This window comes from Lonchura striata, chromosome 8 (genome assembly GCF_046129695.1).
Source record: "Lonchura striata isolate bLonStr1 chromosome 8, bLonStr1.mat, whole genome shotgun sequence".
Lineage (NCBI taxonomy): Eukaryota > Metazoa > Chordata > Aves > Passeriformes > Estrildidae > Lonchura > Lonchura striata.
The window spans coordinates 23,076,210-23,090,889 of NC_134610.1; the positions used below are offsets into that span (position 1 = coordinate 23,076,210).

The following is a 14,680-nucleotide window of genomic DNA, read 5'->3' on the forward strand; positions in this document are numbered from 1 at the left end:
AGAGCAACCTTGAATATTTATGTTTCAAAAATGCAACAATATCAGGTTTAAAAAATTGCTTGCTTTACCTGAGCTTCTTCAGGTACATTATGACCTCCCTCCTATAAACAAATGGAAATAATATAAATGTAAATGAGAATAGGCTTAAATGCCTAGAAACAGGTGTAGAAAAAAATACCTATTACTTTTACTAACCTTTGCTGCTGTTTTTGCTTTTCCTTCATACTCCCAGAATGTTTTTGGAACTGGACGACCCTTGATAACAGCTGGGATTTTAATTGTTGTGCCAGCACGACAAGAGAGCAAATCCTGTGCTCCAAGATCAAGGAAGATTTCTGGTTCCTCTGCAAAAATATTTAAATATAGAAATTTTAAAAGCTACTGAAAGCAAAATTCCATCATCACTGAGCTGAAATCCCCCAGAAACATGTGGAATGCATATTCACGTGAGACAGGTTGGATGTACAAAAAGGAAACTGGGAAGTATACAAATAGAAAAACTCGTTGCTGTAAATTTTTCATAAAATTAACAGTATTTCATTAGTATGTCTGTAGGTGCCCATCAGTTTCCTAATTAAGCACTCCCTGACAATGGACATAATAATGAAACATTCAAAGATGTGTGTCAGGCTTTTGCCACATTCTTGTATAATTGTTTACTCTGTTTTGATTTTGGCTTGCTTGGCATCCATTTTGAACAGTCATAGCAGTAAGTGGCATTTACATACAAATACCTAAATCAGTTCTCAGAACTCTTACCTAGAATATCTTGGATAGGTATCTCTGATGTTGCAGGACTTGGTTCTGATTCTCCAGCAGCATTTACAGCTTTCACCCTAAATCGATATTTTCTGAGTTCTTTCAAGTCGGGAATAACACATTCGCAAGTAGGAAAGAGTTTGTCTCCTTCATTCACCTTCTTCCAATCAGTACTACCTTCATCTTGCATTTCAACAATATATCCTTTTATAGGACTCCCACCATCCTTTTGAGGAGGCTTCCATGCAAGTGCTACAGATGATTTGGTTTTGTCTTTGACCTCTGGGCATGATGGTGGACCTGGAACAACTGGTAAAACAAGAGCAAGTAAAAATTACCTGAGTGTTAGTGGCTTCCTATATTTTTCTTGATAGGTTTCTAGAAGAATGCAAGTGTTTTCATTTCTTTACCTGTATTTGGAGTGTAAATCCTAGAATGTACCTAATAATTACATATATTTCCTATGTTAGCAAGGGATACTTAAGGTATATAGCATAAAGATTGAACTGTTTAACAATAAAGTAAAATGATAGTATAAAAATATGATTCTGAACTAAACTTTATTTGGAAATGCCTACATTGGTGTTATCACAGTATTAGGTACATAAAAGAGGTAAAAAAAAAAATTAAAGCTAATTATTTTGGAAGTTTTAAAATCAGAAACTTTGTGTAAATATATTCTCTTAGGTTTAATGTAAACAAAGCCTTTGATTAATGTTAGTAAATTAATACTTCATTATTTATATTTTTCATTAATAAATTTCTAAAAAGTAATAGTAACACATTTTTTGTTCTGCTGTGATACAGTCCTCTAACACAGTCATACAAATAACGTACTTACATATAGGATCTGCTGCCAAAGCTGGATCTGATGGTTCACTGGGTGGGCCAATTCCAGCAAGATTTTCAGCCATAACTCTAAACTGGTATTCAACACCTTCAGCCAAACGAAGCACATTGTGCTCTAGACCCTTTACTGATGGTTTTGTTACTGGAGCTCTGTTGACACGTGTCCAGTAGACACCTCCCACCTCTCTCTTCTCCAACCAATAGCCAGTTATTGGACTGCCACCATTGTCCAAAGGAGGCTCCCAAGTCACCAGCATAGATGATCTGGTGCGATCCAAAATTTTTGGCTTTCCCGGAGGTCCAGGAAGACCATAGGGATCCTTAATAACAACCTTTTCTGAGAGGCATTCATCACTTATTCCGTATTTGTTTACAGCCCGGACCCTAAATTGGTATTTTTCATTTGTTGCAAGATTCCATACCTGAAAAAGTGGATTTAAATCAATACAGATTTCAGAATCAACTTATTTGGAGCTAAGCAGAAATTTTACTTTAAATTCTATCTTGCAATCTGACTGATATACCTATGTTTATGTAATACACAGTTCTGTGTGACATCCTAAGGATATTCTTATTTATGTGCATAGGATTGACTATAAATAAAAAATGTCATTATGTTTGTTATTGCAGTTGGTTAGAAAAATGAGTAATTCTGGAAGATGAAAAGGAAGGTGTCTTCTTTCTAGCTCAGCTGAAGTTAAGTAGCAAAAGTGAACAATGTCCACTTCTGTTTTGTCCCATGAGGGGTAACACAGATACATGGATCGGAAACACTCATCCAGTAATTCTGGAGTCTAAATGGAGTATGAGCACAGATACCTATGTAAGTAGCAGTTTCCATTAAATATGTAATACTGTTATTATTTATGCATACTAAAGTATGTAATAGAGATATTTTATAAATTACCCCAAGTCTTCTCTCAACAGCGCCTTTGGAGACTTCTTCCCACTCAGATTTCTTCTTACTAGCATCACGCTTTTCAACAATGTAATGGGTAATTTCACTACCACCATTATCAACAGGTGCATCCCATGTTAAATAGCAGGATTCTGCTTTAATATCAGAAACAGCAAGATTTCTTGGTGGAGAAGGACGATCTGTATGAATGCAATAGAGCATGGAACTACATTAAAAAGAAAGAAAAGGCATTTTATTAGCTGTCATTTTAATAAAATGTTGCATCCTTACCATACACTTCAACATGCACATTGCGGAATGCAGTGCCAAGACGATTGGAAGCTCTCACAGTGTAAGTGCCTTTATCATCCCTCACTGCTGCAGGAATGATAAGTTCAGTTTTTGCCTCAGTTCTAGATACTTCTTCCTTGGTTATCTTAAGTGCATTGGATGTTTGGTCAATTAAAACTTCATTCTTGTCCCATTCAATCTTCGGCATTGGCAGGCCTGTTACATCAGCAGGAATGTTAACTGGTTCTCCTGCCTTGACTTTGATAGTATCTCCTCTCACAGCCAAACGCAATGTAACAGTTGGAGCCACTGAAAAGAAGGGAAGTGACACAGTGAAGACAGAGATGAAACAGAGAAAGTACCTTGAAGTGTTCTAGAGATATTTATATAGATTTCTTTAAAGTTGATATACCTTCATCATCTTGTATAACTACATTGAGGGGCAGTGATGGCTCACTTTCTCCAATCTCATTGACAGCTTTCACACGGAATTCATACATATGAAGTTCATCGAGTTTTTCAACGAGAAGAGATGTTTTTGGACAGAGCCTTGCATTAACTCTTTCATAATCTTTTGAATCATGTCTCCTCTTCTCAACAATATATCCTAAGATGGGACTACCACCATCACTGCGTGGAGGCTTCCAGTCAAGTGTAATGGATGACTTCGTCCTCTCTGTGTACATGAACCTCTCAGGTGCTGTTGGTGGACCTATTAACACAGACGAATTACAATAAGAAAAAATTAAAGCATCAGAGAATTTTAAATCATAAGAATGCAGTAGCTCTGGCCTTTTAAAACCATAGTTTTTACATGCAAAGAATCAGAGTATGATTATGGCTCATATAAAGTCTCTCATGTATGTGGAGAAAAAGGTAGTGTCTCAGTAGGCACCAGTATTTTGCTATGCAAAGAACCTCACTAGCTTCAGAGAATTCATTCAGAAACCTGACTGAAGTAATGAAGCTAAGGCAGATGCCTATCCATGTAGTTGAAAAATAAACACACTTTCTGTATGGAGGGAAAGACAAAAATATTTCCTAATTAATCTGACATTAATTTTTTTTTCTTTTTAAAAACCCTGTAAAATAAGTCATCTTACCTAATGGATCAACTGCAAGAATGGGTCCTATTTCCACAGCTGGACCAGTACCAAATTTGTTCTTGGCGCTAACACGGAATTTATATTCCTGCCCTTCAATTAGACCTGTAATATCACATTTAGATCTATCTGTGTCTACAGCTAGTCTCCATGTATGCATTTTGGCATCCTTCCTTTCAACAATGAAGCCTATGATTTCACTGCCACCATCATCTTCAGGATCAGACCAGTTAAGCAAACACATCTTTCTGTTTGTGACCACTGGCTTCAGGTCAAGGACTGGTCCAGGAACATCTGAAAAAAAAAACCAAACCAGTAAGGTAAAGCCTATACTGACCAAAAGAAAAGCTTATTTAATTTGAAAAAAATATTTTTCTTACCAAATACTTCTACCCTGGTTCCTGCTGATTTTGAACCACTGCTATTGGTAGCAGTAATTACATATCTTCCATGGTCTTTTCTCAACGCATTCTTAATGGTTAACTCAGATTTTGTGCCAACGTTTTCAATAACAACTCGATCTTTGTCTAATTCACCCTCCTCTACAGCCCATGCAATAGTGGGAGCAGGACGCCCTGTCACAGTAGCAGGAATTTTAATAGTCTGTCCAGCCATGACCTGAATGCCTGCTTTCACAGAAACATCCAGCTCAACAGTGGGAGGCTCTGTGGAAGAAACAGAAACAGTTCATTAATCAAACGGAGGGATTCAAACCCACCTTTTAAGCAGCTGGACATTTCTTAAAAATAATACAATTGAAATACCTTTAGGTTCTGCAACTGTTGCAGGTTCAGTTTCCCCAGGTGGTCCTTCGCCAGCTGCATTGAGTGCAGTAACACGGAGTTTATAGTCTGCACCTTCCCTGACTTCTCCAACAGTAAACTGCAGGACCTTAATGGGTTTTGCTGTACAGCGTGACCACTCATTTACTCCCATCAGTTGTTTGTACACATGGTAACCAGTGATATCTCCACCACCATTATACACAGGAGGTTTCCACTCTAGCTCAATGGAAGTTGCACTTGTGTCAGCAATCCTTGGAATTGGAGGACCAGGTGGCACTATAAATAAATAATTAAATAAACAAATAAATAAAGAAGTGTAAATCAAAGTTAAAGGCTATGAATCCTAGAATTTTTCAACTGTCTGCTACTAGCTTCTGCTAAGCCACTTACTTATTGGGTCCTGTGCAGTTTTTGGATCTGATGGTGGACTAAATTTACCAGGGCCAGCTGCATTTTCAGCACACACTCTGAAGATGTAAGTTAAACCTTCCAACAGTCCTTCAACTTTTACTTCTAGAGCATTCACAAGGTTCCTGTTGACCCGAGCCCAATGAGTACTATTGATTTCACGTTTTTCAATCCAGTATCCTATAATAGGGCTGCCATTATCTTTTGGTTCATTCCACTTAACTAGCATACTGTTGCTGGTTACATCTTCCACATCAGGCTTATTAGGTGCATCTGGTGGAGCTGAAAAACGAAAAGGTGGTTTTGTCATCATTGCTGTCTCTTCAGAGCTTACTCAAGACTAAGAGAGAACTAAGATATAAGAAATTACTAATTTTATTTCCTAGTTTTTCTGCTCTCTTAGAACCTTTGATTTTTAACAGCGATCAGTAAGCAAATTTACAATGGTTCTCTTTTGTGGTAAGAATACTAGCCTGTGAAGCACAGAGAATGTCACTATTGTTAAGTGTTTTAAGGGTAAAGTTTTATGACAGTGATCATCATTCTTATGTGTTTACTATTGAAATCAGAGTATTTTTGATAGTTCTCTGTATTTCAATGGTTTAAAATGTGTAGCTTAAGTTTCTTCTGGGAACATTCACATAAAGCTGAGTATTCACTGAGTCTGTTACAGTTTCACATTTTGTTTTCTGAAAAGGTTGTTTTTCAAAATTAAAACTTACAGAAAGGATCTTTAGCTGTCATTGGTTTTGAAACACATGGTGGTCCTGCTCCAACTCTATTTTCAGCAAATACACGGAATAGATACTCTTTTCCTTCAATCAGTTTTGTTACATGGAATTTGCAATGCCTGAGTGTTGAACTGACAGTGACCCAGCCCATTTCAGCTTTAGTATTGTCTTTCTTTTCCAGTACATAGTTTAGGATTTCACTTCCACCATCATCAAGAGGAGGCTCCCACTTGCAAATGACAGAATTTTTTCTCAAATCTTCAAATACAAAGTTGACTGGTGGCCCAGGTGTATCTGTTAGTAAACCAAGAAAAATTATGAGTACTCAACTTGTGCAATTTCTACCTAATAATCTGAACAACTAGGTGTTTTGAGGACATTCTTAACATACCCAACACATTGACTTCGCATGAAGCTTTTGCAACTCCATGATCATTTTCTACTTTAATTGTAAATGTGCCATGGTCAGCTCTAATGGAGTCACGAACTGATAGTATGGACTCTCCTTCCTTGTGGTTGTCAACACTCATACGTTCTGGCAGTGAAAGCTGGAAAGGTTTCTCTTCTTCAGCTTCACCCTTCCTCTTTTTAGGTGCTGTTACTCTCTTTTTGATATCCTCTGGTCTGACAACTTCATCATTCCTCAGCCAAGTAATAGATGGATAAGGTGACCCTGAAATATGTGCCTCAAGTATGATCTCATCACCTCTCTTCACCTCAAGGCCAGATTGTAGGTTTGCAGCAAGGAAAACTTTTGGAGCCTCTGTAATAACAAAGAATGAGAAATGGAGCATAGAATCTTTCAATATGTCTGAGGATGTATGGCAATTCATACAAAGGATCTAATAAGCAATTCATACCAATAGGATCCACAGCTTTCACAAAAGGAGTAATCCGAGAAGGCTCACTGATGCCAGCAGCATTCTCAGCACGAGCACGGAACTGATACTCCTTTCCTTCCTCAAGGCCTTTCACTGCGTAAGTTAGTAAGGGTACCAGATAGTCATTGCATCTCTCCCATCTCTCTTTGCCCTTAGCAAGCTTCTCTATTATATAGCCCATAATCTTGCTTCCCCCATCAAACAGGGGTGGTTTCCATGTAAGAGTTACTGATTTTGATGTTGGATTATGGACTTCAAGGTCAACAGGCGGATCTGGGGGCTCTGTGAAAGAGAAGATCAAAAAAGGGATCATATGAGAAAAGAGAGTATGAAGATTTTATTTAAAATTCAATTTTTTAGATTATTTAATAGAAAGACAAACTTACGTTTTGGGTCTTCTGCAATGATCGGGTTTCTTAGTTCAAGGTAATCACCCCCTCCAATCTTATTGACAGCTTTAACACGGAAATAATATTCACAGTTTGGGATAAGATCTTTGACTTGCCATGAAAGCTTATTTTCACCAGACATGACTGGGATGTATGTTTTACGACCAGCTTCCCTGCGTTCCAGAACGTAATGCAAAATAGGAGTACCACCATCAAAGTCTGGAGGCTCCCAGGACACTTTGCAAGAATTCTTAGTTACTTCGCTTGCCTTAATGTCTTTACACTGACCAGGTGGACCTGTTTTAAATAGGAATGAAAAAAATAGTTAATTAAATAGATGGGAAAGTGTATTCTTATAAATATGAAATTATATTTAATTTCTTTGCTTTGCAGAAAGCCAAGACCACAGATGTGGACTACACAGCATCTATATGAATTTCTGTTCCCAAAGGTGAAAAATAATGTGAATTATTAAATCACTTGTATATTTACACACTAACTTTTCAAAATAATTGGGCTTTGAGCAGTCACTGAATAGTTAGAGCAACTTGAGGTAAAGTTTTTTTTTCATGAGACTTCATAACATCAATCTGTATGTGTCTGAGTTGAAGTGATTTGCCTGCCTGGCAGAAAAGGTATCTTTTATAGTCCTTTCTTCTGTCAGCTGCAGGGTTCAAGTGAAGATAAGCACATTTCTCAGAATGGAAGAACATAGTTACCTATGACTTTGACATTGACTGAACCAGTTGTTGATGCCAGTTTGTTCTCCAGTGTGATAGTATAAACACCAGCATCAGCATGAACACTGTCTATCACTTCAAGCAATGCAGAGGTGTAGTCACTCTTCATTGTTGTTCTGTCACCAGCTTTCAACTCCTTGCCATCTTTGTGCCATGTTATGGTTGGGGATGGAACAGCTCTGAAGGGTATAGGGATACTTAGTTTCTGTCCTTTAACAACAACAATGTCACGAGTTTGCAGATCAATGGTTGGATTACCTGTAAAGGTAAGTATAATGTTATCAGAAAGTTGCCAAACACCATTCTTTGTCTAGTTATGCAGGTGTGAAAAAAAAATATATATATATATAAAGGAGTCTATTCTTACAGTCTGGGTCCTTGGCAACAACTTTTTCTGAGATGTCTGATGGCTCACTAGCTCCAACAGCATTGACAGCTCTGACTCTCAGCACATATTCTTTGTCTGGAACAACACCCTCATCCACTTTACATTTCAGATCTTTAATTGGACGAGAATTGATTCGCATCCATTTTTCTGTTCCTGCTTCACACATCTCAACATTGTATCCAATAATAGGACTTCCACCATTCTTTGCAGGAGGTTTCCATGCAATGCAAATGTGCTTTCGGCCTGCATCTGTGACATGTAAATCCTGAGGAGGTGAAGGAGGGCCTGCAGAAATGGAAAAGTATTGTATGATTTTCATCCCAGAACAGTACACTGCTTCTAAAATTCATATACTGTATTACTTACTTGTTGGGTCCTCAATATGAACGAGGTCAGTTGGTTCACTGGGATGACCACATCCAGCTTCATTTTCTGCACGAACCTGGAACTGTACATCTGTACCTTCAATGACATCTGTCACTCTGAAATTGCAATCTGGACCAGCTGTCTTCCCAGCTTTTACCCAGCGAGTAGCTAGCTTTTCTTTCTTTTCAATAACATATCTGAAGAGATTAGGGAAAATACCATGAGGCATTTGAAATAGAAAGACTTCAGACTTATTCAAGAAAATAGATGAAAAGAGATTAGAATAGTTTAGACAGTGGAAACATAAAGAGAATAATGGATAATAGAGTAAATGAATTTTTCTTCCCACTTTAGACACTTAGTCCTAGTAGCCCTCAGCCCTAATAGGACTGACATCACTGACAGACCTAGGTCTGAGTGTCAATTCTTGAACTTTGTTCTGTGTTTTAGAAGTGAACTGAACTGTGTTCTCGGGTTGTAGAGAGCTGCAGTGGCAACAGAACGTCCAAGCTCTACTTTTCTCTTTGCTAGTTTGGATCTCAGTGGTCAGTCCATTGAGAATATTTGAAGATACTATTACTTGGCTGTCAAAACTGTGCTTAGGACAGGCTATGGCAAACTAATGCAAATTGAGTGACTTATTTTTCTTCAGGCAGATCTCTGTAGTTGTTTGTTGGTTTAAGATGTGCTTTCTGTGTTTGGGAAGGAGTAAAACAGTCTGTTTGAAAAGTGTTATAAAGATGAAAATGAACCGAGAGACTCATTTCAGCTGAGTGTATACAATTTGAATGACATACAAAGCCAGACGGAAAATGAGAGCATACTACATGCTAGGTGACTTTAAGTGGCAGGAACTGGAGAATATGGTCTCATTATTATTTTTTATGCAGTTCCTTATTATTGTATGCTATTTTGAGGATGTTAACACACATTCACTGTTCAAGCACATTAGGTATTTTATTTGCATCATTTCTACATTGTAAAATCAAGCCTATCACTGGTTTGACCACATGGCTTCTCTTACACCCATCCACATATTTTTCAAATAACATGTTTTGATTTAAAATTTAAATATTTTGATAAAAATATCTTCACTTGTTAAAAGATGTTTATCTACAGGAGTCTACATAAACTTAAAATGACCTTACCTTTGAATTGGTCTGCCACCATCATTCTTAGGTGGTTCCCATTTCAAATCAACATGGCCTTTTTTCACGTCAACTATTGTAAGGGCATATGGAGGCCCAGGGGTTGCTAAGGTAAAATAAAAAAGGCACATATTAGAAGACTATGATTTCATGACATATGAGCTACTGATCACTCAGTAAGTTAATTAAAACTTACTGAAAGTATCTTTAGCAAGCACTGAATCTTCAATTTCACAGTAGTCACTCTGTCCAATGGCATTTTCAGCAGCCACACGGAACACATAGAGTGAGCCTTCAGTCAGTGGGCTCACTGTGTACTTGGTATCTTTCACTGTTGTATCAACTGTCTGCCAACCTTTCCGCCTTACATCTCTTTTCTCAACAATGTAGTTGGTAATTGGGGAGCCCCCATCTTTTTCTGGTACTGTCCATTTAAGGTCTGCTGTATTTTTAGTAATATTAATAACTTCAAGCCATCGGGGTGGTGAAGGAGGATCTGCAAAATAGGAAAAGAAAAAGTAAACCAGGATGTTGCAATTCCCACGAAAGCTCATGTAAGACAGGGAACACGCCAACTATTAAAATTTTGTATTTCCTGAACTAAAGCAGGGCAGATTTTAGTATTTCATAAGCCTTGTGAGAGTTCATTTAGTATCTACAAAGACAGGCAGAGATGGGGCTTTTTAAAAGTCAGAGACAGTGCAGCACATTTACAGTAGCTGCACATTCTGAAACAGTACTCACAGAGCCTCTCCTTGCACAGCACAGGGTCACTGGGTTCACTGGGCTCACTCTCGCCAGCCTTGTTCACAGCTCTCACACGGAATGAATATTCTTGTTTCTCCATAAGATCTTTGAGGAAGTGTTCAGTTGTTGGAACTCCTTCAGCCACTCTCACCCACTCGTCTGTTCCAGTCTTTAACAGCTCAATTACATAAGATTCAATTTTTGCCCCTCCATCATGTTCTGGCTTTGTCCAGTTCAGAGTAAGGAATGTCTTGCCAATATCTTTCACAGTTGGCTTTCCAGGAGGCCATGGTGGATCTAGACAAGAGTCCAATATTAATTATGTAATTGAAAACTATTTTTTATTATTGTTGCTAAGAAAACATTAAAAAATGTGTTTATTGTACCGATTGGATCTTTCACTAAGATTGGCTCTGTTTCCCTGCTTGGTTTTCCAGGTCCTGCAAGATTCTCTGCCAAGACACGGAACTTATATTTCTTCTTATTTGTAAGACCTTTTACTCTGGAAATAAAAAATTAAGTTTGATTAAACCAAACCTAGGCATTAATTCATTTCTAAAACATTATTCTCTCCACTTTTCATACCACAGATAACTTGGAAAATCTGAAAATACCCAAATTACTGCTAATAATGACAACACATTGTCAATACTAAAATGGTACATTATGACAGAAATGAATGTTTTGAGAACCGATTTGGATTTTTTGCATTTTGGTTTTTAATTAATAAGAGTATCAGGAAGAAAAAAACCCAAGCATTTTGGTAAATTGCTACTTGGGATGACCATGCCTCTGCCATTTTAGAGTATCTTATGAAATTACTAAGCAAAGGAATCATTGAGCATAACATTTAAAAGAAAAACAAGATGAAAAATTCTTCTGTAAAGATACTCATTAAAACTAATTTAAAAAGTAAGCTTCGAGGGGTAGTTGGATCAAAACTTATGGAAACTAGGAAAAAATAAAAACAAAGTAAAACTTATTTTTAAAGATACTGTTACATTTTTATGTCTCTGTAATCAACTTCACCCTAAAGTGACTATATTCTTACTTGAATGTTGTATCTTTCACTGGCATTTTGTTGCATTTTATCCATTTATCCTGCTCAGGATCATATCTTTCAACCCAGTAGCCAGTTATGGGGCTTCCACCATCTTCATCTGGTTCATTCCATGTTAAAGTGACTGAATCTTTGGTGACCTCTGTGGGTTTGAGACCTGTTGGAGGGCCTGGCGGATCTGTATACATTAATTAAAAAACAAACAAACAAACAAACCCCAAAACCATCAGTCATTTTTTTTTCTCTTCCTGTGGGAATACTGTAATAATTTATCATTAATTTAATTTACTAACCAAATGAATATTTGGCAATGATGGGGCTACACTGGGCTGGCTCCCCAACACCATACATGTTTTCAGCACTGACTCGAAACACATATTCTTTATGAGGAGTTAAATTGGTAGCTCTGAATTTTGTATCTTTAACAGTTGATGACAACTTGTCCCATATTTCACTGTCTGTAGCTTTTTTCTCAAGGACATAGTTGGTAATTTTAGAACCCCCATCATCTCGTGGAGGATTCCAGGTTAGAAGGCAGGATTCATTTGTGATTTCTGTTACATCAAATGCAGCTGGTGGTCCAGGTTTATCTGTAGAGGACAAGACGTGAATGTTAATTTTCCAGTTACATACCTTGGTACATTACTAATGATTTATATAAATAACATAAAGTACATGCATACCAAGAACATTAACTTCAACAACAGCAGTAGCACGTCCACTGGAATTTACAGCTTCTATAATATAGGTTCCACTGTCACTCCTCTTGCTGTCTGTAATAGTGACTGTAGAATGATTAGGCTGGCTTTCAATGGTGATTCTGTTATCAGGTCTCAAAATTTTGTCAGCCTTGGTCCAAGTAATCTGGGGCTCAGGCTTTCCAGTTACTTTAGCTGGCAGCTCAATTTTAGTTCCAGCTTTCACAGTAAGTCCAGCAAGAAGCTTCACATCTAAGAAAATTTCTGGAGCCTCTGATTTAGGAGAGAATGAAAATGTTGTTAGAGAAAGAGTATTTCAGAGACTGGTAAAAATAAAGCAGTTATGGCAATTTAGCTAGTGAAGTAGTTACCTTTTGCATCAATGGCCTGAATATCATCAGTTGGCTTACTTGGCCTACTCGCTCCCATTCTGTTCAAAGCCTTAACCCGATAAGCATACCACTCTCCTTCCTTGAGCTTTGTTACTTCCATTCTGTCAAAAAAAAAGGAAAAAAAATCAAATATTTAGAGTGGTGAGGACGGCATAATTAGTTAAGAGGATTTATCTACTCTGTTGATTTACTTACTTTGTTTCAATAACAGGCTCCCCACATATCTCCCACTTGTCTGTCCCACGCTGGGATTTTTCTACCAGATAACCCTTAATGCGTGCACCACCATCATATTTGGGAGGCTCCCATGTTAGGAAGATTCCTTTTGATGTTGGATTTCTCCATTTAACATTTTCTGGTGGGTCAGGCACCGCTATTAAAAATTAAAAATATATGGGGTCTTAGAAACCAGTCTAAGGAAGATATATTATTTTTATATCTTACTTTGAAGAAAATCAGCAAAATTTAAAATATGCTTACTTGCTGGTATTGACATATTTACAGGTTCATCAATATATGCAGGTTCTCCAGGGCCACACTTATTGCATGCAAAAACTCTGAATAAATATTCTTTCCCTTGGACAAGGTCAGGTACAGTGAACTCTTGGTCAACAATATGATCCGTAACCTAAAGAGAAAAAAAGTTCCATTGTGTTTTTAAAATTTATTTCCAAAGAGTGATTACAAAAATAATACAAAATTTCAGTAGCATATGTGAAAATAATATAGACATTTAAATGAGAAAGAATGAACTTACTTTGCTCCACGTTTTCCGGCTTACTTCACGTTTTTCAATTATATAGCCAGTAATTGGACTTCCACCATCATCTTCTGGAGGCTCCCATGCGAGCTGCACTGTACTCTTGAGTACTTCTAAAACATTGAGCTCTCTTGGTGCACTCGGACAAGCTAGAAGTCACAGAAATGGTATTATTTTGTAATTGGTGTTTGATAGATGATTGCTATGGAATGTATCTACCAGAAGATTTAGTCTTGTTAAGTCATTCCTCTTTAAACAATGAAGCTACATATTGAAAACTAGAAAAGAGGTTTTTTGAGGAGGGATTTCTAGTTTTTAGTTATAATTTAATATACTTTAGTATACTTTTAATATACTTTTAATATATTATGTTATGAGATTACACATTATAACCTAATTAGGTTTTAACAAGCATGGAATGTTACTGCTAAAATATATACATATTCACTTACCAATGACATTAACGTTAATTTCTCCTGAAACAGATGACACAGGGTTTTCTAATGTTAAGTAATAAATTCCCTTGTCTGGGCGTTCACTCGGAGTAATTACAAGTTCTGCAAAGGAGGCAGTGGTCTTCATTTTTACACGTTCACCCTCTTCTAAGACTTGGTCACCAAAAGACCATGTGGCAGTTGGCACAGGGTATCCAGTGATGGGAACATGGATCTTGATTGGCTCTGGTACAATAACTTCCAGCCCATCCTTAAATGCACTTAGGTCCATTGTAGGTTCAACTGGAAAAAATGGAAAGAAGATTCAATAAATTATTTTGAGATGTTGTGAAGACAGCTAATGATAATTGTGTTGAGAGGCTGCTTCTGATTGTACGTTAGCCTGCAGGTCTAGCTTGCTGTATCTCAGCATATCTAGACCTAGCTTTGCCTTTTGACTCCCTACCTCTCCTGGCTAAATGTTCTGGGTTTTTTCAAAAATATGTGAGATGATAAGGGAGATTAGTATCACCAAGTATGACATTTCATTTACTTTTTAATGTAAAAACTTTGCATTCTTTATTTTTTTAGGGATCTTTTCTGCCTTTCTTTCCTGCTGTTACCTCTCAGGTAAAGGTAGGTCAGAAGACTAAAGGTCATGTGTTGCTTCTCAGGCAACCTGACAGGCTTCTATCTCATATACAGATAATTATCTGCAAAATTCATAATGGAGGAGAAATAGCTCATGATCTCAAATATCTAAGGTGTTCCAGTTATCTGGTGAAAAATACACATATTACCCACAAGATGCACTTTAATTGTCTGCCTTATCTGATTAATTGTTTTTAAAAAA

At 37.2% G+C, this 14,680-nt stretch overlaps 1 protein-coding gene across 31 annotated transcripts in view; it reads right to left on the minus strand.

Annotated features, from left to right (window-relative positions):
- Positions 1–14,680, minus strand: part of TTN (titin) — a 239,112-nt gene that overhangs the window by 68,584 nt on the left and 155,848 nt on the right. For all 31 annotated transcript variants that reach the window (XM_077785076.1, XM_077785079.1, XM_077785098.1 and 28 more), the window contains 30 exons: positions 13,846–14,130; positions 13,391–13,542; positions 13,114–13,261; positions 12,829–13,006; positions 12,613–12,734; positions 12,227–12,514; positions 11,837–12,133; positions 11,535–11,721; positions 10,870–10,985; positions 10,481–10,780; positions 9,933–10,232; positions 9,737–9,842; positions 8,589–8,785; positions 8,202–8,507; positions 7,814–8,092; positions 7,092–7,391; positions 6,685–6,987; positions 6,216–6,587; positions 5,816–6,118; positions 5,076–5,375; positions 4,665–4,961; positions 4,281–4,565; positions 3,901–4,194; positions 3,210–3,509; positions 2,798–3,106; positions 2,516–2,706; positions 1,601–2,030; positions 760–1,068; positions 196–344; positions 69–101 (listed from right to left, as the gene is read on the minus strand). In XM_077785076.1, the coding sequence (XP_077641202.1) occupies positions 69–101; positions 196–344; positions 760–1,068; positions 1,601–2,030; positions 2,516–2,706; positions 2,798–3,106; positions 3,210–3,509; positions 3,901–4,194; positions 4,281–4,565; positions 4,665–4,961; positions 5,076–5,375; positions 5,816–6,118; positions 6,216–6,587; positions 6,685–6,987; positions 7,092–7,391; positions 7,814–8,092; positions 8,202–8,507; positions 8,589–8,785; positions 9,737–9,842; positions 9,933–10,232; positions 10,481–10,780; positions 10,870–10,985; positions 11,535–11,721; positions 11,837–12,133; positions 12,227–12,514; positions 12,613–12,734; positions 12,829–13,006; positions 13,114–13,261; positions 13,391–13,542; positions 13,846–14,130 (7,436 nt within the window). The remainder of the gene's footprint in view (positions 1–68; positions 102–195; positions 345–759; positions 1,069–1,600; positions 2,031–2,515; positions 2,707–2,797; positions 3,107–3,209; positions 3,510–3,900; positions 4,195–4,280; positions 4,566–4,664; positions 4,962–5,075; positions 5,376–5,815; positions 6,119–6,215; positions 6,588–6,684; positions 6,988–7,091; positions 7,392–7,813; positions 8,093–8,201; positions 8,508–8,588; positions 8,786–9,736; positions 9,843–9,932; positions 10,233–10,480; positions 10,781–10,869; positions 10,986–11,534; positions 11,722–11,836; positions 12,134–12,226; positions 12,515–12,612; positions 12,735–12,828; positions 13,007–13,113; positions 13,262–13,390; positions 13,543–13,845; positions 14,131–14,680) is intronic.